The sequence below is a fragment of the Sabethes cyaneus genome, chromosome 2 (genome assembly GCF_943734655.1).
Source record: "Sabethes cyaneus chromosome 2, idSabCyanKW18_F2, whole genome shotgun sequence".
Classification (NCBI taxonomy): domain Eukaryota; kingdom Metazoa; phylum Arthropoda; class Insecta; order Diptera; family Culicidae; genus Sabethes; species Sabethes cyaneus.
In genome coordinates, this window is record NC_071354.1 from 50,341,650 (window position 1) to 50,368,409 (window position 26,760).

Genomic DNA, 26,760 nt, shown 5'->3' on the forward strand with positions numbered 1-26,760 from the left:
CTATTATTTTGGTGGATGTGAGGTCGAATTTATGTTGTTGGTCTATGCAATGGGCGATTAATGCTGTTTTTTCCTTGAGATCTTGTATTTCCCTATCTGTGTATGTATGTCCTGTTTCTATTAGTTTGTTTAGCTTGTTTATGGTTGTTTGATGTCCTGATAGTCTAGTTTTTAAGTGCGTGGTTGTCATTCCAATATATGAGGCTGTGCAGTTTTGGCAATTTATCTCGTATATTACGTTATGTTTTAGTTTCTGTGGGATTGTATCTTTTATCGGTGGGAGTAGCATGCCAACGTTGTATCTAGTACTATAGGCTAAGCGAATTTGAGGGTAATCTGTTTTTAAAAGTTGTGCAATGCGGGGAGATAGATTATCTATATGTGGGAATGGTTTGTAGATTGTGTTGGGTTGTAAACTGCTGGTAGAAGTTGTTGATTTTTGTTTGTACCGATTCCAACATCTATTGATGAGGCTTTTGGGATAGTCGTTGTTTTTGAGGTGTTTTACAATGATGATGTAATTGCGCTGTTCCCAAGCATTTTACAAGAATTAATTACAAAAGGAATCATAGACAACTGGCCACAAATTAAAACAAAAACCAATATTTGTCTAGATTTGTTTTTGGAAATAGTAGAGTTCTGCGTAAGTTCAAGCTATTTCCAATTCAACAACAAATTTTATCAACAAATAAACGGAACAGCTATGGGAAGTCCCCTTTCGCCTATTTTGGCTGAAATAGTAATGGACACACTGATAAAAGCAACGCTTGAAACAACAACAATCACAGTACCAGTAATTAAAAAATACGTGGATGACCTCTTCCTAGCAGTACACCAAAATCATATACAGGAGATAATCGACGACTTCAATAAATACCACCCCAGTCTACAATTCACGTGCGAAGAAGAGAAAGACAACACTCTACCATACTTGGACATGCTACTAATTCGACAGGAAAACCAGACCATTAGTTCCCGATGGTATGCCAAACCAACTGCCTCTGGTAGGTTACTAAATTATTACTCGTTCCACCCCGTCAATCAGAAAATCAACACTGTGATAAACTTTATCACACGGGTTGATAGGCTTTCGACTGACTACACAACAGAGCAAAAATACTCCATCATTGTAAAACACCTCAAAAACAACGACTATCCCAAAAGCCTCATCAATAGATGTTGGAATCGGTACAAACAAAAATCAACAACTTCTACCAGCAGTTTACAACCCAACACAATCTACAAACCATTCCCACATATAGATAATCTATCTCCCCGCATTGCACAACTTTTAAAAACAGATTACCCTCAAATTCGCTTAGCCTATAGTACTAGATACAACGTTGGCATGCTACTCCCACCGATAAAAGATACAATCCCACAGAAACTAAAACATAACGTAATATACGAGATAAATTGCCAAAACTGCACAGCCTCATATATTGGAATGACAACCACGCACTTAAAAACTAGACTATCAGGACATCAAACAACCATAAACAAGCTAAACAAACTAATAGAAACAGGACATACATACACAGATAGGGAAATACAAGATCTCAAGGAAAAAACAGCATTAATCGCCCATTGCATAGACCAACAACATAAATTCGACCTCACATCCACCAAAATAATAGACCAAAGTTACAAACGATCGTCACTAGCCATACTAGAAATGTGTCACATATACAACAGCTCAAACGCAATCAACAAAAGAACAGACGTAGAAGGACTAAACAGTATATATGCTGGAATACTATCTTCTGTACAAAATAAAAATAAAAACAAGAACACCCCTACACCCCCACTGAATCCAATAGATCCACACACATGAACAATAATTGTATAACTAGGTGACTCTTAGACCGGTAGTGCGGTAACAGAACTAAACCCCAAGAATTATAGTGACAAACGATACTAAAAATTCACAACAAATGACAAACTACAGGTTAGCAATAGACAAATATAACGACAAAATCTACATTCAAAATTACCATACACAGGAACCCAAGGTTGAAACATAAGACAGCAGTGACAATTTTAGACATTTTCAGACAAAATCATATAGACAACGGACAGAGTAGTTAGTGAGTAAATGATAAATAATACAAATTGTTAAAGATCTAAAATACAAATGTTTATAGCGATTCCTTTAAAAAGCTTTAAAAATAAAAAGCGAAACGTCGGAGAGTAACTGAAAATTTGTTACGATTTTGGTTTGACTACATACGCCATTTTCCAAAAAGTTACAAACAATAATTAGTCGACACCATACGTTGTTTAAATAATACGAACTTTTGAAGAAAGGTCTAAACGCAAAAACTTAGAGAACAAGGTTAGGTTAGACTTAAACTCTCAACTTAGTATAGTATAGTATAGTTTTTAGTATAGTTGAGTCGAGCAGTCGAATTGAATGGTTTAGTCAAGCAGTCAGGTCAAGCGGTTAAGTCGAACAGATGAGTCGAGCAGTTCATTCGTGCAGTGGAGTCGAGCAGTTCATTCGAGCAGTCAAGTCGAGTGGTTGAGTCGAGCAGTTGGGTCGAGTAGATCAGTCGAATGGTTTATTCGAGCAGTTGAGTCGAGTAGTCCAGTTGAGCAATTGAGTCGAGCAGCCGATTCGAATAGTCCAATCGAGTAGTTGAGTCGAGCAGTTGAGTCGATTATTCCAGTCGAGTAGTTGAGTCGAGCGTCGTATCGAACAGTTGAGTCGAGCAATCTAGTCGAGCAGATGAATCATGCTGTCCAGTCGAGCAGTCGAATTGAACAGTCCAGTCGAGCAGTTCAATCGTGCAGTTAAGTCGAGCTGTCGGGTCGAGTAGTAAGTCAAGCAAATGTGTCAAGCAGTCGAATCGAGTAGTGCACACGAGCAGTTAAATCGAGCTGTTCAGTCAAGCAGTCAAGTCGATCTGTCCAATCAAGCAGTTGACTCGAGCAGTCGAATCGAACAGTTCAGTCGAGCAGTTCAGTTAAGCAGTTCAGTCGAGCAGTCAAATCGAGCAGTCTAACCGACCAGTCCAGTCGAGCAGTTTAGTCAACCAGTTGAGCAATCGAGCAGTCCAGAAGTCGACCAGTGAGGTGACTGAGAATACAACCCATTGTAGGTAAGAGACCTGGTTTTCGGTACAGACATAAGCTTCTTATATAAATAGATTGATTAACCGTAATCATGGTTTTCTTTACAAAGTCTGAATCGGTTTTTTGTTACTTTTACTCAGTTTGAATTGTAGCCTTGTTTTATAAACTAGTCAAGTAGAGCAACTAGAATCAATTTATAATCCTGGTAAGTCATTGACTGGTTCTAGGAGAGATACATAGGAAATATATGGAAATACATAGAATATGTCAAAATTGTTCTGCAAATTCTACCACAGACTTTTATTCCCAAATCATATTGTCTACTAGCTGATTCTGCGATCTCCCTTTGTCTCTCAGTCACTGTACATCTGTTATTGGAACGAAAATTCTCAGTTTGCAAGAAACAAAACCCTTTTTCTTCATTTGAATGTGTCTATCCTTTGACAGCTCCCCTCCTGTTGTCCCCAGACACTTGTAAATCTGTCCTTTTTTTCGATTGTGCCTATAAAGCGAGAAAACCCCTTTTTTACGTTTTTGAACCTCCCTCTTGTCAATGGCCACCCTATTCCCTCCCTTTCAGAAATACACTATTGTCGTACATCACGTTCTTCGTCCTCCCTTCTGTCACATAGCCGATTATTCATCTGTTTCCGGAAAATCCCTAGAACCTTCACTCCATAACTCCTCCCCCCTTCTTGTTTCCCAGCCGCTTGCGCAACTGCATTCAGTCTGAATGTAGAAGAAACGCAACCTCTTTTTCTGCTTTTGACTTCCCCTTTGTTAGAGACTTTCCCCTTTGGTCAGCACTTCTTTTTGTTCATTCTCTTATATCAAGGAACACGTGTGTCAAGTTTTGTGGAGAACAGTTTCTTTGAAGTTTCTGGAGTTACAATGGTACATACATATATACAAGCATACAAACTCACGTTCACTATTAAATATACTGAAATCGCTTTCACTCGGTTTGTTTTTTATGCGGCTATTTTAACGCAATTTTCGGAATTTACACGATTTTTGGAATTTACACGCCTTTTGGCATTAACACGAATTTTGGCATTAACGTGGTTTTTGATGCGATTTTCGGAACTCAAGCGAATGTGCTCTGAGTGTAATTTTACGCGTAATTGTGGAAATCACAAAGTTTTTGAATTTGGAATCCAATTTCAAGTTTTGTTTCTCGAATTTTATTTTTTTTAGTTTTTGTTTCACATTTAATGGCTTTTATTGCTATTTTTACCTTTTTTTTGTACTTTTCTCGTATATATTGGATTGTGCAATGGCAGCTGTGGCTCGCGCACGCACTCTTTCGGTTGGTACTCGAATGTTTTACTCACTAATTTCATTAAATAATTTACGTCATAACCGCGTACAGAAACATGTACGAGTAAATGAAAAAAATTGGCAGTGGTTTAATCACGAGACTTTCGGCCTCGGCAATGCACAGTGGTCCAGCAGCGAAAATTAAGTGGAAAGTTTTTTGTGGTTCAAAATAGCTCCCCACAATGTTCAGCAAAGTTGTACAACTCTAATAGACAATTAATGCGAAATCAACGACTAAGTTCCAGTTTGGCTTGTGAACACATAATCCATAATAACTTTTTATAAGAAAGAGATAGAAGGATAACTTCTTCGACAAAGTTGTAGCTAAAGATTATATAAGTAACTTTGCCAAAGACATAGTAGGCGTATTTCTAGGCGTTTCTAACTTACATGGTGTTTTATAAAAAGACCTCTCAAAAATCACTTTTTCGCTGATTTCTGCTAATGCAATGGTTTTATTGCATCATAATGTCTTGCAAAGTTGGTTATCTTATTAAAAGACATATTTTTGTAGAACATTGTATGTTGAAAACTCATACGTATAACGAGTTCTAACGTTTTTCCTGCGTTTTTTTAGTCTTTTTAGGAATAGAATATCTCAAAAAGGGGCAAACGAAAAAAATCAAACTTGGCCGTTTCTGAAAGCTTGGAGTTTTATCTCAAACATATGTGAAAATAAAAAACTGGTTTTTTCTCTAACTCGAGTAATTTCAGTTTACATGAAATGAGTCAAACATGAAATAATATGTTTGACCATTTTCTACTATGCAGTATTTTCTAATATCTTCTTGAACATGTTAATAGTAAAAAAGAAATTTGTCGTACCATGACACAATTTCTTCTGATTGCCACGTAAAATAGTCTTCGAACTCCGGATAAGTTTAGAGATCTAGTTTTTTGACCTTATGCTAGTTTTCGAACCACTGCTGAAATATTCTTCAAATAAGTTTTTATAACGGTAGTTTTTACAATTGTTTATTGTCAAGATATATGGACTTCGCCCGTCATCCAATCCATACATATAAATATAAATTATAATACCAAATACAAAATAATATAAAATGCAGTGGTATTAGTGTACATGAAATTGACCTCTCAGAAATAGTCAGAAAGTTTTTTCTTAATAGTATCAGACGACATGTTTAAGTTTAGTATGTTTCTAAAATTGTTCATTAGCTGCATACAGCGGCAGGCTGGTTCATTGCGCGCGTAGTTAGTTCGACGGTGGTTTAGAGTGAAGGGCCTTGGTCTCCACAGAACTACTGTACTCTGGTTAACAGTTATCCTGGATTTCAAATAATCACTGTCGTATCGTCCTCTCTGCAAATGGAGCTCAGCACCAGCTGTTTTTGATAAATATCTATCTTACAATTTTAATTATTTTACAAATAGTCATGGAAATCTTCATTTGGATATATGCACATGAAATTAAATTTTATATTGATATTTCTGATTCTAGTCTAAAGTAATCTTTTAAATTGCTTTAGTGTCAGAAAGCTGAGAAGTCTTCAAAGTTGATGTCTTATACGTATTCAGGAACAGGAACATGACTATGATCGTAGTAAAAAAGGAGGAACATTTTCAAGCAAATCCTATTAGAGTCCTGGAGTTTTTTGTCAAAAGATTTGAGGGTACCGTTACTGTTATTTTAAATTAGTATCTAAAATGTTCGTGAAAGTAATTCGGTAGTTTAGGAGATTATTTCCCATTCAATTCCATATTAGCTATATAATGTTAGTACACGGCGCAGATATTATTAAGGCCACGGCACAACTCATAGGGTTATGAAGCGAAGAGGTACAGGAAACGCGAAATAAATGTATTTGTAAGTTCAGGGAATTTCACGTCAGAAAATTTAACCGGATTGCCAATTTGGAGGATGTGTTCAAACGCCTCCTGCTATCGTCCGATCCAGTCATTGCAATACAAAATCGTTCTTATTGTACACGTACTCTGGAGCTTCCACCAAGCGCAAACCAATTATTAATATAATAAATTATTATATTGCTAACAATAATAAAATATTTCGAAAACAAAACATTTATTGAATCTCTCAAATAAATGACTACGCTTTTTTTTCCAAATCAACGATATACTGATACAGCCTGAATTCGTTAATTGGGCCACGACTGCACTCCAGCTGATTCGCTAATTGGGCCGACTGACAGTTGTTAGAAATTTCTAAACTCGAAAATTCCACACAATTTTGACATTCAGGTTGTCACATAGCCCAATTAGCGAACACCCAATTAACGAACCGCCCAATTAACGAACCACCAATTAACGAAACTTTGCTGTATAAGGTGGTTGAAGTTCGAAAAGGATCTATAGGTTTTTTTCTCTTTTACCTCTTTGCCTGTTTTGATATACTTACCTGCTATTAAAAAATGGCATAAAACTAAAATAACAGTTAACAATATTACGTATGAAATAACCAATATTTGTTGCTTTTTTATTGAAAATTAATTTTAAAACATTATTGATGGTAGATTGAGCATATTTGCAAAATAATGAAAATTGAAAGATAGATATTTATCAAAAACAGCTGGTGCTGATAGAAAACTGATGTCATATCTGGAGTTCGAAGACTATTTTACGTGACAATCAGAAGAAATTGTGTCTAGATACGACAAATTTCTTTTTTACTATTGACATGTTGACTTTAATCGTCTTCAAGAAGATATTGGAAAATACTGCATAGTAGAAAATGGTCAAACATGAAATAATTAAATTGAAATTACTCGAGTTAGAGAAAAAACCAGTTTTTTATTTTCACATATGCTTGAGATAAAACTCCAAGCTTTCAGAAACGGCCAAGTTTGATTTTTTTCGTTTGCCCCTTTTTGAGATATTCTATTCCAAAAAAGACTAAAAAAACACAGGAAAAATGTTAGAACTCGTTATACGTATGAGTTTTCAACATACAATGTTCTACAAAAATATGTCTTTTGATAAGATAACCAACTTTGTAAAACATTATGATGCAATAAAACCACTGCATTTGAAGAAATCAGCGAAAAAGTGATTTTTGAGAGGTCTTGTTGTAAAACACCCTGTAAGTTAGAAACGCCTAAAAATACGCCTACTATGTCTTTGGCAAAGTTACTTATATAATCTTTAGCTACAACTTTGTCGAAGAAATTATCCTTCTATCTCTTTCTTATAAAAAGTTATTATGGATTATGTGTTTACAAGCCAAACTGGAACTTAGTCGTTGATTTCGCATTAATTGTCTTTTAGAGTTGGACAACTTTGCTGAACATTGTAGGGAGCTATTATAAAACGCTTAGCCGCAAAAGTAAGTTTCCACTTAACTTTCGTTTCTGGACCACTGTGCAATGTACTGCATGTTTCTATCGCACTAACCGAGTGGAGCAGATAACAGTCGATCTTCTCGGCGGTAGAAACAAAGCTAAGAGAAGTCATACAAAAATAATTTCGTTGCATAGGAGTGTGTGGTGCGTATACACGGGAATGATAGAATTGGCGTTAGACTACCTGATACAGTAATGTTCCGACTTTGTCAACTCCCGATTTTGTTTACCCCCCATTTTATCAGCTTTTTATCCCGATTTTGTCAGCCTACAAATTTCGTTTAACTTTTGTGCTTTTAAACATGATTTAGAAAACTTTTCAGCCTGCTTAAAACTATTCTGATTTTGTGGGGAGAGTTTTTGAATAAAATGATGCCTTCTTGAGAGTAATTCGGGGTCAAAATTTGGGGTTTTTATAGTAAAAGTTCTATAGTTCCTAAACAAGCAAAGATAGAGGTATACTATTTTCAGCAATGTTGTGTATTTTTACTATTTGTACAACTTTGTAAAATATAAAAAAGACATACAACAATAACAAAAACAGCTAAAATAGCAAAACTGATTTTAACGATTTTTCTTTTATGAGAAATAGGATTTTTCCATCTTAGCTGAAGAGATAGAAGGTTACTGTCTTCAGCAAAATTTCTAGTAATAATGTGCTGTAAAACTTGGCAGAAACCATCAATGTGTTATATTGAAACTGAAAAGTAATAATTTTTTTAAGGGGGCATCCATAAAGTACGTCACACTTATAGGGGGAGGGGAGGTTGACCTAATCGTGACGATTTGTGACGTAGGGGGGAGGGGGGGGTATGAAGTTATGTGACGTCACATGAAAAGAAATCGAATGGAAAATTTATTCGGGAAATTATATTTAGCCTTCATTTCAAGATACAACTATTGAAGGCTTTTATAAAATCAACGTACTGATGGATTTTAAAACAAATAGTTAAATTTTTGGAATGAAAACTTTTTTTTTAAATATATGTGTGAACAGGACTCATTTATTCTATGTAGTATGAACTCTCCATTAAGGCTTTACAGAATATGCAGTACACCGTTGAAGAGCTGCTTGAGTACCGTCCTGCCTAAAAGATTTTTGCAACCGCAAATAGCAGTCACACAAACTCCTGAAGGGTTACGGGATGCTACCAGAGACCCATGGCAATAATGTTTTCCCTTGATATTCGTGCTGAACTCAGTCGATGAACAAAAACTCATACCGAAGTTCCACGGCTGCTTTTTAGGTTTTTCGGTATAATTTATACTGCCTCTCACTCAAAAGCTCTCTGAGGGATAGAGTTTATGCCACTTGAGGATTAAATTTCGCATCTAAGGTAGTGTTGAATGATTGCACGATTGAATGAATACACATAGTGACAAAATCCGTCAGAAAAGTTGTTCCAAGGCGTGTTGCTGCAAGACGTCAGCAGGAAGTCCTGATTCTTTCAACTAGGTCAGACGAATTAGAGTGGATGGATGTAAAGGGCGTGGATGTGCGCGAAACATTAATCGACGACACATCAGCGACTTCTGAAGCGGATCCGATCGCCGCAATTGGAGATCATCTTCAAAATCCGTGAATCGATGATTTATAAGCTTAAAAATTTTCCTTTTTTTATTTACAGAAATTCATTTGATAGCTCTAAATAAAAAGGTTGGAATGAATATTTAACTTTTTTTGTAGTGAAGTATGGGGGGGGGGGGGGTTGCCGTGACGTGACGTACTTTCTCAGAGGGGGTCACGAATGTGTGACGAAATGTGACAAGGAGGGAGGGGGGGTTGATTTTGCTCCAAATTTGCGTGACGTACTAAATGGATGTCGCCTAATCAAAATTTGAATTCCGCTGGACGATAGAACTTTCAATTTTGAGAAACTCTTTCAAAGGTTCCATAAACCTTAAACCAAGTTTTCCCGCTCAAAGCTAATGCGCGCCAAAAAAGGGTTCTGGACCAGTGTGCTGTGTCCAGCTCGTTGAGCTTTCGGTTGACCAATTGAGGGTTAAAATTTAATTTTTAGTAGAACTCTTCGATATTGCAAGGTCTTAAGTGTCGAATTTTGAAAAAAATTATCGAAAAAAAAATTTTCCCGATTTTGTCAGCCCAAAATTTGACATGTGGCTGACGAAATCGGAACATTACTGTATAACGAGCGGCAACATATTTTTGGTCGAAATTTTCCGGTTCATTCAATTAATCATTCTTCACTTCAGACACTCCGTAGCTTTCCAAAACAGTTTCTAACTTCCAATGTCTAATTTCCAACTTTGAATTCATAGGTTATAAATTTAGGGTTTTTTTTTTCATTTGTCATCTTTCCTTTTCCTTTTTCGTTTTTGTTTTTTTCGGTTTTTGCTTCCTGTTTGCTATTTTGTGATTTTTTTTTGTACTGTCTCGTTGTGCTTCCTGTTTTAAGTCTATCTTCTGTATTTTATTTTCTGTTTTTTTTTTAGTTTTTTTTCAAATTTTGGAAGCAAAAAAGTGGACCTAAAAAGAAATCACTAAAACCACAGATTTTAGTGTACTAATTTTTCAGTTTCTATTGTTCATTTATGTTTTAAAAATACGTCAAAATTTTCAGTCCTTTTTTGTTATTTTTCAGTTTCAAATTTCATGTTTTATTTGTTTAATTTCTATTTTTATTTTACATTTTACAATATTAAATTATTCTTTATCAGTTTGTTCATCTTTGATTTTTTAATTTTCCCTTATCGCGTTTTATTCATTATTCCTTTTTCATCATTATGTTTCTTTTTATTTGTCTCCTTTCTGGGGTTAAGTATCAGTTTTTCTTTTTCATTCATTTTTCTTCTCTATTTTTGTTCTAATTTTGCTTGTTCTTTTCGGTTTTCTCTTTTGTGTTTTCGAGCGAATCACTTGCGTTCATGTTCATGTAATTTTCTACATTCATTTGTTCTCGGCAATAGTGAATGAAATAAAATGTGAACCATTCATTCATTATGAACTACCGACAACGGCAAACAGAATTTCACAATAAACGTAAACATTGCTCCGAAGTTTTAATTAATTTATTACCTTTCTTCAGCCAGGTTTTGGTTGCTTTTAAAAAGCAGGCAGTTTGAAAAACTAAACTTTAAGATCCTAAATATCAGTCAAGAGCAAGAAAATTGACTGACGCGTTAGTCGCGCAATCATTCAGTACTTGCAATTCATGAATGAATTGTTTTGAAGAGTAGAAAACTGAGAAAGGCAAACACTGTCAGCAGTTCAATAGTGATGTCCTTGGGCTGATAGATAAAACTGCATGAGTTGAATGCGGTTTATATTCATCAAGGGTGCCAATTTTCTCGAGCCCTAAAAATGCCTTTCAGCGATGAGCCCTGAAAATGCCTTTCAGCGATGAAAATGGTATTAAAGCGATTTTTTTAAAGAAAAATGTTACACATCTTCAAGTTATTCTTGCTCTTGAAACAGCTTACATTTATTATAATACCATCCATAAAACTTATACTCATCGGAAAATTTTCTCTGTTCGACAAGTGCCACAACTCCGAACCTCAAATCTTTTATGACTTCCCCATCCAGATTATCGACCGCCATACGTAGTAGAGGCAACCATTGTGGTGCGCTTAACGATGCCGCCCGGTAATGACAGCTCAGCTCAGCCGGAATCATTTTCGGCCATCAACCGGTATAATTTAATTAGTCGCGCGGATGCTGCCTCGCGGGAGATCACTGTCGAGACACGATCCGTTATCCCCCCCCCCCCCCCCCGAAAACCGTGCGGTCGATAATTTATTTTAATCAATACACGCAACACTGTCCACTTTTGGGCATTATCAGTCATGCGGGGTCCGATCGGTCGGTCGGCCAGAAGAAACAAGTGTCAAGTCACACATTTTTCCCCCTGGAGAATTGTCGATTTTTGTTTTAGTTCATTTTGTTGCTTGCTTCCGAATCCTTTGCCCGTCCGTCCCAATTCCCTGATGAGCACGAAGAAACCAGTTGTGAGTGAGTGCGCTTACTTAACTGTCATGGTAATTAACTATAATGGTGATCATTACTTACATGTCTGGCCCTTTCGCTGTCCGCTTGCTGTCGTAAAGCATTGGAAGTATCTCAAGGTATGCTAAATTGCTTATACTAAAGCTCTGTTTCGTTAATTTTTCATCCATAAACTAGCTTTGCATTGCTTTAACGATCTTTGATCGTTATTATCTTTTTTAAAAACTTTAGTTTATTTAAAGTTTTATGTTAAGGAAGTATCTATGAGCTACCGCCTTGTATATTACGTTTTATCAGTTTCTATTTCACTAGGAAAAACAGCAAATACAAGGATTTTACATTTCCAAAATTCATTTACAGACCTACACCCACTTACATGTATGTGTTGTCATCAGTGGAATACCCTGTTGTCCACCGGCTGTAAGTTCATCTTGAGTGGAACATGGTTTGCGATTTGCAAAGATTGTTGTTTCGACGTGTTTTTCTTTTTTTGTTGACTCCGTACTAGCTACTTTTTCTCTTTCACTATTTCACTACTTGCTATGTAATTCGTTTTTAGTTTACCGCTTTACAATTAGTGTAGACTAGAGCGCCCGCGGAAGTCTCGACTTTTTTTCTGCACTGTGTTGTTGTAGTTTGGAAATTGTCTATTTGCGTGTGATTTGAATTATTCATTACCTGCAGCACAAGCCCAACTCCCAGACCGCGGCCAGATAATCGCGGCAACATCGGACTGTTCACGATTTTCAAGTTCCGCGTCTGTGTGCCGCCTTATAGCGACGATGATCGCGCAACTTATTGCATGAGTCCAATTTACAGTTCGTTGCTATCAACCGGCCGCCTCCCAGCTGTGGATTGGACATTGGCCGATGGTACCTGCGATGTGGAGCATGTGATAAGAACCAACGCCCAACAACGACATCTTTTCAATGTTTCGTTTCCATTTCCTATTATTATTTTGTAGAGCAGCAGCTTTGACGTTGTTCGCTTTGTACGTCGTTGCACAACATCTGCAATCCATTTCAAAACTAACCGAAGCTTTTCTGTTTCTCTTTTTCCGTTTTTTTTGCCAACATCAGGCCTCCAGACGGGTGGACGACCTGTTCGAAGATCTGCGCGATGGACACAACCTTCTTTCTCTCTTGGAAGTACTATCTGGCGAACATCTTGTAAGTACCGAACCTCGGACCAAAACCGGCAATGTTGTTCCGCCCACGTGGGTCCAGCAAAAGCGCGATGCAAAACTAATGCGAATTTTTTTCATCGATCTGCCTTCCATTTTCAGCCAAGGGAAAAAGGAAAAATGCGCTTCCACATGCTGCAGAACGCACAGATGGCCCTGGACTTTCTGCGCTACAAGAAGATCAAACTGGTCAACATCCGGGCGGAGGACATCGTGGACGGCAATCCAAAGCTCACCCTCGGTCTTATTTGGACCATCATCCTGCACTTCCAGGTAAGTGGTGTCCAACTTCCAACATTCTCTGCCTCTCCCCTTGTCCGATTATTTAGAAAACGAAACGTGCGGTTGGCATGAATAACGCACCTTATTTCATTTATCTCATCATTGTTTTCGGAGTAGTTTGTTCTACGCAGTAGAATAGGAAAAAGATGCGCTTATTTGTACAAGTGGCTTAAAGCCGCACAATCCATTGGCTGACGCAGTCTTTGAATGTCACCACCTTCGTGTAGTCTTGTTTTTTTTTCGGGTGGAACTCGAGTCAACAGCGAACGACGACAGCTCGTTCGTTGCTTCATTAACATTCAAATTATCCAGTTTCTGATGGGAGTAACATAAAACGATGGATGCAACGTAAGGCGTGTTGGAGTCATTAGAAGTAATATTGAAAAAAAAAACTCCAACATTCACCCGTTTAGTTTGGGATTTGCTCGTCAATGTAGCATTTCTGATGGTTTGACCTTAAAATTTCTCAATATTTGTCTGATTGCTTATTCGTTTCATCCTTTTTCTGCATTTTTTTGTTTCCTGTTTTGCCATCAATCATTGACCACAAAAATTTCGTTGGAAAATTACCTAAAAGCAATCAATCATCAAGCATCTTTTTATCACTTGTTAAACATTGGTTAAGTATGATATCAGAATGCTGTTTAATAGTGTCTGCATCTTTGCCATTTTTATTTTTTGAATATTGTTGAATATCAAAATATGGTGAAATCAAAGGATAACCTCCCGAATGGATATTATGTACGCTGCTGGTCCCTTATAGGCCTGTTAACGTATGTTTACCTGTAATGGGACGTATGATTAATTCATGGTTCATCTCATGAACATACCCTGTTTAAAAATACATAACTCTTGAACTAAACATCGTAGAATAAATCGGCAATCAAAGAACTATCTGTCTTGAAATGGGTTTGAAAAAAATTTCCACAGGTTTTTTTCGTTCCTGAGTTATAGTCAATATACTTCGTCCGTCGTATGCAGAGTTTATATTTCAACACTACTGATGGACCCCAAAATAAGCAATTCGTTTAGCTTTTTAGTAAAAAAACTAGAAGTCGGATAGAGTAAGCTTTGGCGTACATTGGGGTTGTAGAAAATATTTAAACCGTAAATCGTTCACCAATTCACCATCGTTGTCATCGACTTGGTAGTTTTTCCTTGTTGCATGGAGCATTTACGGCTTGGTTGTGACGTAGTTGATGAGCCGTAATGCCAGCCGTGTCCTAAAATACAGAGGCTAGCAGTGTCCCAAAACTTATTGCCTGCTTACTACGCTTTTTCGGACGATTTGACCCACTTGAGTCCCATCCTCTTCACTTGGATGTCGATCGTCTTTAAATTTTGTAAATTGTACGTTGGGTTTACTTCACTGCACAGTGAGCATTTTCTCAAAAAATAGTTCCAAATTCCGATGGCCGGAATTCAATCTTTTGCTATCAAAAGAAAGATGTTTTATGAGAATTCCAATGGTATAGACCAATTACCTCAATTTTCTCGATGTAAAGGCTAGTATCTCTTGTTTTTTTATTCTATACTAGCTGACCCGACAAACTTCGTATTGCCACAAATTAAATTGTGTTGCACATAAATCGTGAATCTCGGATGACCTTTGCCACAATCTCGAGTTTTGCAAGTTTCTGAGGAGTTGATGGGTGTTTTAATATACAAATTTTCCTCACAGTAAAGTAGAAAACAACTCCCCCAACTTCTAGAGTTATGAGAAAATTTGTATTTCATTGGTATAGGAGCCCTCCCTCCTAAAGCAGGGAGAGGTTTCACCATAGAAAACATTCTTGTCTCCAAAAACACCCACATGTCAAATTTTTTTCGATTTGCTTGATTAGTTTTCGAGTTATGAGGAAATTTGTATTTCATTTGTATGGGAGCCCTCTCTCCTAAAAAGGTAAGGGGTCCTAATTCATCATAGAAAATTCATGCCTCCAAAAACACCCACATACCAAATATGGAACCATATTTGACCATTTGATTAGTTAGTTCTCAAGTTATGAGGAAATTTGTATTTCATTTGTATAGGAGCCCCCTCCTAAAGTAGAGAGAGGTTTCAATTCACCATAGAAAAAATTCTTGTCTCCAAAAACACCCACATGTCAAATTTTGTTCCATTCGCTTGACTAGTTCTCGCGTTATGCAGAAATTGGTGTTTCATTTGTATGGGAGCCGCCCTTTTAGTGGGGGGAGGGGTCTCTAACCGTCATAAGAACCTTCCCTGACCCCAAAAATCCCTATATGCAAATTTTCACGCCGATCGGTACAGTAGTTTTTGATTCTATAAGGAACATAGAGCAGACAGAAATCCATTTTTAGAGGCATAGATTTGTATGGGAGCCCCTCTCTTAGTGGGGGGAGGGGTCTTTTGCCATCGAGAGAACCTTCCCTAGCACCAAAAACCTCTACATGCAAATTTTCACGCCGATCGGTTCAGTAGTTTTCGATTCTATAAGGAACATAGGGACAGACAGACAGATAGACATACAGAAATCCTTTTTTATAGGTATAGATTGAGAGGTTTTCAGCCTGCGGCTGGTTCGCCTCTTTTAGTATCTCTTGATTCCGAAGGAGTTGAATATATTTTCTTTTCAAAAGAATAAATTTTCTATAGTGATTCCAATGATTTGATGATTTGCAGTTTTTGTCAAATGAAAGGAATATTTTACTCCAATCCTCTCGATGCAATTGTGAAAATTAGTGTAACATATCTCTTAGTTCCGTAATAAAACTCTGTCCTAAATACCATAAAAAATAGCGTTCTATTGAAGAAAAAATATCATGCCAACCTCGTATTATTTGTCTTGACCTTTTTTTTAATGGTAGTTTTTTTTACAATCAACGGAGAGGATGGTAGAAGAAAGTAATGAAACAAAGATGTTGATAGAATCCATCCAGAATGCAACCAGGCGTGAAGGGGAAAGAGCGGAAATATTAGGTAAGGGACGACCATATAAGCAACGCTTAAGAAAGTTTAGCTATGTACCGCTCCTTTTTATCTATGCCAAGCTATAATCGGAGCTAATTATAACCGGATTCGAACCCACTTCTCCTCTCAGGTCCTGTGGATCGCAAGTAGTGACGAATCTTTAAACCACAGCGGAATGGATCGTTATAAAAAACCAGATGTTATTGTTTTCAAACGTAGCCATCTTAATTAAACTTCTTAGGCGTGTCGAATTTTTCGTGCTGATTCATCAATGTAACAATTTTCAAGCTTTTCTCGTCTGTCTCTAGAATTTTTAGCTAAACCGAGAGTATTTACACTATAGTTTTTTCGATGTAAAAAAATTTGAAAGTCAATGTCTCCGGATTCCACTGAGATAAAATTAATCCTATTTTCACCATAAGATTGCTTTGGTTTCTTGTTATTTTGACCAAAAAGGCAATTTTATTTTAATTTTCAAAAGTCAATATTACTGAGTTCCGCTGAGCTATGTTCCATTAAAAGAAAGTTTTTTTAACTGAAATTTCAACTGTTCTGGCTTAGTGTTTGTTCATGGCAATAATTGCTTTGTTTCTTGTAGTTTGAGCTAACTGCAGAACATTTTACCCTAATATTCTCGATGTATACTGTAAAATTTAATCTCTAGTCTAGTCTAGACAGCTTAGTGGTGTAATTAGTTAAACAACACACTCGACTAGAGATTGAGAGCTGCGAGTTCGGCTCTCACAGTCGCTAAGTCTATATTTTTGGCCTAATATCAAGATTTTTTCAGTTTGCCTGAATCTACATTTTTCGCATTAAGCATTTATTCTTCCCCAACACTATACTATAAAGTTCAGAGTAAAATGTCCTTTATTGCTGCAATCAAAAGTGCATGGATCGCCCAAGTAACATTTCTAAAACCATTTGGTTTTACTTTAATTTTTATAAAGGTTTTATTGCGGTCTTAATCATTACCTCTGGTTTAATTATGGTATTACGCAATACCAAGAGGATACGAATCAAAACACATTTATAGTTAGCTATTAATCCATAAAAAATCTGTAAATAAAGCAAATTTATTGTGGTTGCTTATATACCCACGAGTTGGTTGCAACACGTCTCTTATAAACGTACCATAAGTGTGGTGTACCAATACAATATGACGCTCCAATCAAAATTGATCATATTAGAGTAGGGCGGGGCATCAGTGCGATGTTTGAAGTTGTCATCAATTTTCATGGGATCTAAAGAAGCACAACAATAAAGTATATTTTATATCGATGCAATAACTCAATATCTTCACATTCAACTATAAATTATGTGGGGTAATTGTGTTATGCAAAACAAATTCTGAAAAGTGCCGAATCGCACTTTTACCCCACTAGCGGGGCAAAAGTGCGAAGCTTGAATTCATGAAATTAGCACAGCAGTAGCTAACAAAACCATAATATCTTCAATCTGCGATAGGTTTCGCTAAGGGATATTCTCAATTTGCCAGCATCTGTAGAGCACACAGTTTTTGCAGATCTTCCATTTCTAGTATCTGTAATATAGTGCCTAAAACTGTATATAATTCGCTATGCATTTTTGCCTCGTCCATGAGTCGCACTTTTGCCCCGTCCGCCAATCGTACTTTTACCCCGTTAGGCTTGATGGATTTTGATCAAATTATGGAAAAGCAAAATATATTTTGCAAATTCTTCTCACCGCATTTTCAAAAGAGATATGTGAGTGATGTAAAACGATGTTACAATTTTTCAACAACTAATATCCTTCAGTTGATATCGTATTTGCCGTATAACGAAAGATTGCATCAAAGCCACTCTAAAATAACGTTTACACATAACTCAGCAACCATGCTTCGTAAACAACAAATGTTTACGATAGATTCAAGCTGTCAAAGTAGGCATCCATCCATGCCAATGTAGTCAGTTTACTAGGACTCTACACTGATAAATCATTGAATCGCACTTTTACCCCCATCGCACTTTTGCCCCTCCTTACTCTACGGCTGCTTGTCAAACCGCAATAACTCCGTTAGTTTCGTAGAGAGAGCTATTAAAACGGTAACGCTCTGACCAAACAGATTTATTGCTGCTATTATGAAGAATATGGAGAATGAGGACATATTGTCATCCTCTGGTATTTTTTACCTTCGTTTGTGCTCGCAAATAAAAATTCATTAAAGCAAAGTTGCAGGACAAAAAAAAGTTATTATCAATCGGTTTTCATATCTCAGGAAATAACTAAAATGTTTTTGCTAGAAATTGCGGTTGACTGACTAGTTTTCAAAAATTACAAAATTTTGTTGGCGTGTGGATTTTATTCACCAATCATACCAATATGAACGGGAAAATTCAATGCGCATATGCTGCACAACTACAGAGACTGCTGAAAATTTATGTTTTGTTCTATCTATGATCTGACAGTAAAACTTTAACTTTTCTGCTCACGGATGTATTTTCAAGTTAACAAAGCCGGCTAACTGATTTAGCTTTAGCTTCATTAAATTATGGCGGTGGTTGTCAAGTAGCGAAAAGCATAATCGATTTTTCTGTTGCTTTTAGCAGAGCATGATAAGACTACTTGAATTGATCATGAAAATCACTAGAGGAACGTTATAAAACTTAAAATTGTTAGTTGAGATTCATGTACATCAAGACAAGTAGAGCAAAATGCCCTTCAATTACTCAAAACGGCTAGAAATGGTCGCATGCTGTAAATAAACACCTTATTCTTTGTATAGACGAACGATTTTGCGAACTTCTCCTTCTAATTCGTCTCATAAAATCACGATTGCGGCGACCATTCCATTGGGATTGTTTCGATAAAACATAGTTTTTGCATAGTTTTGACGTGTATTTAGGGTTGTTATCCTGTTGGAAAATGAATCCGTTGCCGAGCAAACGAAAACCAGATGGGATGATGTGACGCTGAAGCAAGCGATGGTAGTAGTTTTGATCGATTTTTCTATCGATTTTTATCAGATTTTCGGCTCCATCGAAGCTAAAACCACCCCAGACCACGATAGAGCCACCAGCTACGGATTTTTGCCGAGCCTCCGTTTATTACCGAAAAATTTGAATTTCGATTCATCTGTCCAAAATACATTTTTCCAATCATCAATCGTCGATGACCAATTGAAGCTTAAGTTTCAAAATCAGAATGTAGCACGCAGACTGTTGCAAAGTAAATTTTTACATCCGCACTATGGCATGTTGCACCATCTTGTTGAAAGAAAAGGTCATCGTCTTCAATTTTGTCAACTTTGAGAATAAAAAAAGTTCACATCTATTTTGACATCATTCACCACATAAAATTACGCAATCTCAATGTTTGCGAATGAAATTTTGCCGACATTGGTTTCATTCTTATTGGTAAATCCTTTATGATAAAAATACCAGTGGTTCTAGATGGCTGCCTTGAGAAATTCTAGTTGAAGTAAGGAACCGGTTAGATTTTGTTTCTCTTTGCCCGAAATATTGAGGATACTTTTTATAAACTCAAGTCTTTTTTTGCACGGGCGTTACGTGGCGCGTAAAAAAGTTCCAAAAATGTTGTAAAACTGCGTTAATTCAAAAATTGTCATAAAATAAACCGTGCTATAATTGTTAATATTCGGCAGGGTAGTCTTCAAAGAAGTTTATCAAGACTGAAGTTTGATGTTTTCCCGACGTTTCGACACTTTGTTGTTGTTTGGTCTTTTTCAAGGGGTAATATCATTTAGTCTTTTGTTCTGTTCTTAGGATTGTACATATTACCGTGTTAATTAAAAAATCGTGTTAATTCAAAAATCGTCATAAAAACCCGTGTTAATTCAAAAATTATAAGAAACGTGTAAAAACAGGCTTGAGTGTACTATAATTTCCTTCTTCTTTTTCTTCTAAAAAACTTCTGTCAACTAATAAAATTATCTTCCTTATGTTGTATGAAGCTGAAATTGAGGTCACCTGGATACATTCATCAATTTACCAAGAAAAGTTTTGCAATGCCTAGTTTGATTGATAAACGTTATTTTACAAGACTATCGATCGTTTGAAAGCATGCTGTATGGTTATACTATAGCATTCCTTTTATATTTTTATCTCTCTTCGACAATCGAATTCTTTTATCGTTAGTTTTGGTTCTATTGTCGCGTAAAAGATAAGACTATTGTAGTAAAAAAAACACAAGTATATCTTTCTGATTTATTATTCGATTCGATTTTCGAGCGCTACTATTCAGCTCTGGCTGTGTTTTTATCAATCACAAAGATGGATGAGCTTTCAAAATAAGTAATTTTTTTTACTAAAGTGCGACTTGCTTTGCATTTTTTTTTATCACTTGTATGGTTGGGTTTTTGACATTTTTAGGTCTCTTGATACTATGTTTAACAATATTGTTTAGTAGCATACTAAAATTTATATAAATTTTAAAAAGGAATCACTCGGAAATTCATTTAATTTTTTGCTGTGAGATTTTTGTGTATTTAAATTTAATTTTTATTAGTCGTCTTAAAATCGACAACTCTTTTTTAAATTTATATATTTTTAATTTTATTTTTTAACTTTGAATTTTTCATTATGTGACATTCAAAGTAGATCCAAATCGTGCAATTATAAATTGGAAACGTCTACCGCAACATTGTTTACTTGCTGCAAATTTAATTCTAGTTCTTTCTCTCTCTCCTTTTTGCTATCCCCAACAATTTACAATTCACTCCCACCATTAATTGATCACCAAATAACTTTTCGATACTCACAAAAATTTGGTGCCATTCTGGTCACCTTTACGAAAACAAACTTCACCATCAATTAAACCACTCAAATCTCAGCTGAACCGAAAAGCCAATTCAAGCGATCGGCGGAGGCGACAGGTAAGTTATTCCAACAACGTACTAAAAGCCCACCACCACCGACCGAATCATTCTGCGTGCGATCTCTCATTTGCATGAAATTCAAACATCATTTCTGTTTCGAAGTTTCGATGTTTTTAATCTTATTTGGACAAATCAGCAGTTTATTATTGGCCGCTCAAAATTGACCCTCCCACATCCAGTTCAAGTTCCTGATTGGGTTGTACATAAGCATGATAGCTAAAGAGGCAATCAGTGTAGACTATATAAACTTAAAATCTTGTTCAATATATTCACATATTCACGCTATGTTGGAATCCTTCAAGTTTCTAGCTTGTACTGAGTAGACCTTCGGTTGAGACAGAACAACCTAATTGAGATTGCTAATTTGTTTATTAATTTTTTCTCGTCAATTTGGAATTCTCGCAGTCGAACACCCACCCACGGTGTATTTCGATACTGGTTTAGCGAGAAACACACATGACATGATTTGACATTCTGGTCGGATCTATTATCTAGTAAGTCAACCCGCAAAAGGGAAGTGTCTGCGTTGTAGATCGGAAACTAATACTACACGTGTCTACCTATAATTTCCACCCAATTCTAGGTACAATTATAATTCCACTCGGGTGCTGGGTGTAGAATCGACCCCAAAACTGACGTGGGGTATAACGCAAATTAATGTGTGCCATTAGTGATTTCATGCAAATGCCATCCAGCGAGGGCCTGAATTGTGCAATGTGGAATCTAGCTTCTAAGCCAGCTACTAAAGCAAGCAGTTGAAATGCACAAATGATCGATTGTGGCATACGTTTAATTTTACAGATAATTTGCATTTGCGCAACTGCGTGGAGGTTCGACTGCCTGGGCGCATTTGGTTATTGCGTTCTCAACGGAAGTGACAACGCCTGTTTGATTTGGGGCGCAGTGAGTAAGCAACTAGTCGGCATGATTCGTATCTGCTCAGCTGCAGTGGGATGTTTACTTAAATTTACGTCTGCGTATAAAGCAATTCTGTGAATTATGCTTGACTAAGTACTGTCCTCTGCGCCTGAACTTTTTACTATTAACGACAAAGGAAGCGAAGGCTTCCGATTTTGGTACGATTCACCGTGAAGTATAAGCTATTTAAGCAGCTCAGAGTTGAACACAGGTCTAGAGCTTCAAGAAGCACCACCGCACATCCTAGCATAGCGAAATATCAAGGACTGCATGTGTATGGCACTTTGATTAACTTTTTTTTATAAAGTTGTGCAATCATCAGGTCTGCACTCGCTTTGACAAGCGCCGCTCGCTGCCGGGAACGGATAATAGCTCATCAACCTAGCTATAAATCTCTCGCGCATTACAGTGACCAGTTTCGCGCGGTGCAGAGATTGACATTCGTGTGTCCGAAAGCGCCATAACGCCACGCAGTGCCGCCACCGTATGCAAATGAAGCTTGATCAAACTCCACTGCTACTATCACTATCACTTGCACTGTTCTGTACCTCGCAGGATCCGGATCACCTTGACTTGCCCTAACAAACCGGCAAGCTTCACGACGATGTCTTGTCTTCGTGAAATAAACATCCACCTTGTCATGTTATTATCGCATCAATCAATTGCTTACGTGCCAGTGTGTGCGCGCTCGGTGCAACTTCGGAAGGTTCTTGGATATTCGCTATTTCTTACTGTTCACTACAACAGTCAACTCATCAGAATGATAATCATTAATGATCGTTAATGCGAAAATAAACGATGACGCAAGCTACGGTGCCTCGCCGAGACAAACTCGCCAGTCATTGGCAAATGTTGCGAAAGACCTCCACATTACTACTCCCTTCCAATCCTTACCAACAGAAAAAAGTCATCGTAATATAAGGATCAACCTATTCAGAAAGATTACTTCCAATAAATCTTATTCGCACCAGTTACCAACGAAAAAGTTGCTAATGAATTTGTCGCGCTGCTATCCGACAAGATCTTGACGGCTAGAGTCAAGCAAGCTTTTAAATCCTCTGCCCCCGTGCGCGTGGAGTCGTTGCTGCTTGTTGTGGGTGGGTGTCACAGCCACAGGTTCCGACTTTGCGACTAACGACACAATCCATTAACACCCGGATTGGTCGTAAAACTATGTGCTGAATTTCCTGTCGCGTGTAGGTAGCCCGGCCAAATCCATACGCGCCATTGGAAATTAATTACCCATATTTCATGCCTCCTACACCTCCTGGAACTGGTTCCAGGCTGCTCGCTCGGCTGTGCTGTTATTATCACCAAAGAGCACAAAGCCAAACCACCTTGATGTCCAACGCAAATGGTTCACAAGTGGAGGCGGCTAGCGTTTAGGTCATCTAACCTGCGCGCACTGCAACCGATCGAGTTCTGCAAATAGAGCCGAATTCATTCACAACGACGTTCGACGTGACCACCGCACCGATTTCATTCATTAATTTACGCGACTCATTCATAAAATCTGCCTGTTGACTGACGAAGTCGTCACCGTGGCTACCAGAGCGGCGGCGCTGCTGCTGGTGCTGTAAACGAAAACGTTCAAGGTGAGCCTATATCACGCAAACCCAATGAAGCGGAACGGTCAGTCGGTCGGATTTGCAGTTTGATGTTTTATGTTCGTCCGAAGGAATCGAAATTTACGCCTCCACATGGTCCTTCGGCGGCAAGGTAGCCGCTAAAGTTTTGGACCGGACCGGTGGGTGACCGATTAGATGCTATTGGATAGTGGTATAAATTTCGGCGAATAAATTAAGTGTGGTTCTTGAGAAGTGATACAACGATTGAGTGATGCGTGGGATCATGCTACAGTTGAAAGTTGCACCTGCATCAATTGACTTTTGGTGGGATTATTGGAGATGCCGGCTAAGTACAGTATTTCTAGTGGTTTGTACATTTAATAAAAAATATAGCTGCTTCTGACTGCGGAATTTGAGATTAATCTGTTGCCATCAACTAAACGAATGATCAATGAAAGTACTTATAAAATTGTAGTAAAAACTCCACAATTATCTTGTGAGGCATTTAAAAGTAAGCAATAAAAATGAAATTAAAAGCAATTCGGGTTTGGTGGAAAAGTTGCATTCACCGTGAAAAAATTTGCCATTTTTCTGGAAGGTTGGTTATTTCACCTGTTGAGCGTGGTTTACTTAAACTGTGTTGTACATAAATCATGAATCTCGGATGATCTCTGTCGAGCAATCTCGAGTTTTGCAAGTTTCTGAGGAGTTCAACCTTAGATGATTCATTTTGGCAGTTACGTAACTATGAAAGCATCCCAGGTAACCAATAAGCATCACCAATGCTATTCAAGTGCAAGCCAATAAGCATTTAAGTCGCCTTAAATGCTACTTAAATGCTATTTCGGCAAAATATACAGCTACTTTACTGCTAACCTTCTAATAGTGCTCATAATGCTAATTTGCAGCTAATTACCGACACGAAGAATTTGAATAGAATTTTGGATGCCAACACCTATGCAGTCAAAAAGCTAATATTCAACAACGTGCAGTATAAAATGCCAGATATGCTGATTTGCTGCTTATGTTAATGCTTATTGGTTACCTGGGATGGGTAGTTTAATATATAAATTAACAATTTTTCTTCACAGTAAAGTAGAAAACTCCCCTCATTGCTTAGTCAGAAAGCGGATAGCAATATTCGCCGTGATTGTACAACATTTCCCCGAATACCATTTCGCGAAAAACCTAGATAGTTTTGTGGTCTTGTTCTTCACTAATCTTTTATGGAAGAGTTTCGAATTTCTCGAGTTCGATTAGTTTTTGAGTTACGCAAAAATTTCTGTTTGATTTGTATGTATTTGTTTGATCATAGGTGGAGAGGTCTCTAACCATCATAAATTAAATTCAAGACTCCAAAATCCCCCACATGCCAAATTTCTTTCCATTTGCTTGATTAGTTCTCGAGTTATGAAGAAATTTGTATTTCATTTGTATAGGAGCCCCCTTCCTAAACAGGGGAGGGGTCATAATTCCCCACAGAAAAAATTTCTGCCCCTTAAAAGCCCCACATGCCAAATTTTGTTCCATTTGCTTGATTAGTTCTCAAGCTGTGAGGAAATTCGTATTCCATTTGTATGGGAGCCCCCCCCCCTAAACAAGGGAGGGGTCCTAATTAATAAAAAAATTTCTTGCCTCCTTAAACCCACACATACCAAATTTGGTTCCATTTACTTGATTAGTTCTCGAGATAAGAGGAAATTTGTATTTCATTTGTATGGAAGCCCCCCCCCCCATCTCTTAATAGGGAGAGGGGTCATAATTCCCTTCCTAAAGAGGGGAGAGATCTCAATTCGCCATAGAAAAAAATCTTGCCTCCAAAAACACCCACAGGCCAAATTTGGTTCGAATTGCTTGATTAGTTTTCTAGTTATGCAGAAATTTGTGTTCCATTTGTATGGGAGCCCCCCACCCTCTTAGGGGTGGGGGAAGGGTTCTCTAACTATCATAAGAATCTTGCCCGGCCCCAAAAACCCCTACATGCAAATTTTCATGCCGATCGGTTAGTAGTTTTCGATTCTATAAGGAACATACCGACAGACAGACAGAAATCCATTTTATAGGTATAGATATGATATATGGTCGGTGTTAAGTCAGGCCGAATCAAGTGACAAAACTATGATTTCGAGAAAAACGCGTTCAAAGTTGGCTGCTCTGTATGCTTTATAGTTATCAATCGTTCGAAATCATCTCATAACTCTGGCTGCTTGTAACATTTATGCAGTTTGATTAAAGTAAAATATAGATTAGAAAATTCTTGGTCGTTTGCTGTCATCAACTCACTGTTTTAAATGTTGCGACCGGGTCCAGTCTGATTTAATACCGACCCTATATCAACTTTTTTTAAACTATTGAGCCCCTTCGCTAACGAGGGATCCACTGTTTCGAGGTAATAAATGTTCTCACATAAAAACAACTTTTTTTGTATTCTTAACCGATAGTAAAACAAGAAAAAGAGTGAGTCTGGTGTTTAACTCAATTTAACTCAAAAACGATGAAAATGCATATGAGACTGATATGCGATTATAGCCAGTACAATCAAATCTCGTTATACGTCCACTATTGGGGGACGTGAAAAAATCAGTCGTAAAAAAAGGACGTTAATTAAAATTTTGGACGTAAAAAGAAAGGACTTAGATTCATATTTCGGACGTAAAAAAGAGGATGTTAATTCAAGTTTCGGACGCAAAAAAGTGGACATAAAAAGAGATACTAGTGTACCACAATAGATCGAAATACTCGTCGCAGTGATAATGTCCATACAAAAAAGGATCTAAGCTTCAGTATCACGTTCTGCTGAAAGCAGCAATAAAACAGATAATGCTTGTCAGTCACCACCAAGCCATAATTTAATGAAATTTGTCGCTTTGTTCTACAAAGCTATAAAGCATAAAGCTTTCTCTGATAAAAATTTTACTGGCAGATCAGCCTGATCGATTGCGACCATATTTAAATATCCGATAGAATAAATAATAGATTTTCTGTAGTTTACGTTATTGTGCAGCATATGCGCAGTAAATTTTATAGTGTAGTTGTTTTAACAAAATAAATGTACTCAACGTGGCGCGCATGCTGAAGATTAGCTTATTCGCAGTCATGCAACATATAGCTGTCTTTTGACAAACCAAGATATTCCTAAATCATACTGCAAATATCTAATCCCAAGTAACACTATGGGTTACAGCGGAGAATGGAACAAGGAAAAAAACAATTTGGGTTTTATTACCAAATCTCAAACGAGAAATTGGTGAAAAACGCAATAAAATATCAGTAATTTCTTTGAATTTAGTTGCAAACTGGGCAGAAAACATGGACTTAGAGTAATTTTAACATTTTTTTC

General features: G+C 37.2%; 1 protein-coding gene across 12 annotated transcripts in view; it reads left to right on the forward strand.

Moving 5' to 3' along the window:
* LOC128737898 (microtubule-actin cross-linking factor 1) overlaps window positions 1-26,760 on the forward strand; it is a 401,187-nt gene that overhangs the window by 253,003 nt on the left and 121,424 nt on the right. For all 12 annotated transcript variants that reach the window (XM_053832661.1, XM_053832646.1, XM_053832647.1 and 9 more), the window contains exons 4-5: window positions 12,756-12,845; window positions 12,962-13,132. In XM_053832661.1, coding sequence (XP_053688636.1) covers window positions 12,756-12,845; window positions 12,962-13,132 — 261 coding nt within the window. The remainder of the gene's footprint in view (window positions 1-12,755; window positions 12,846-12,961; window positions 13,133-26,760) is intronic.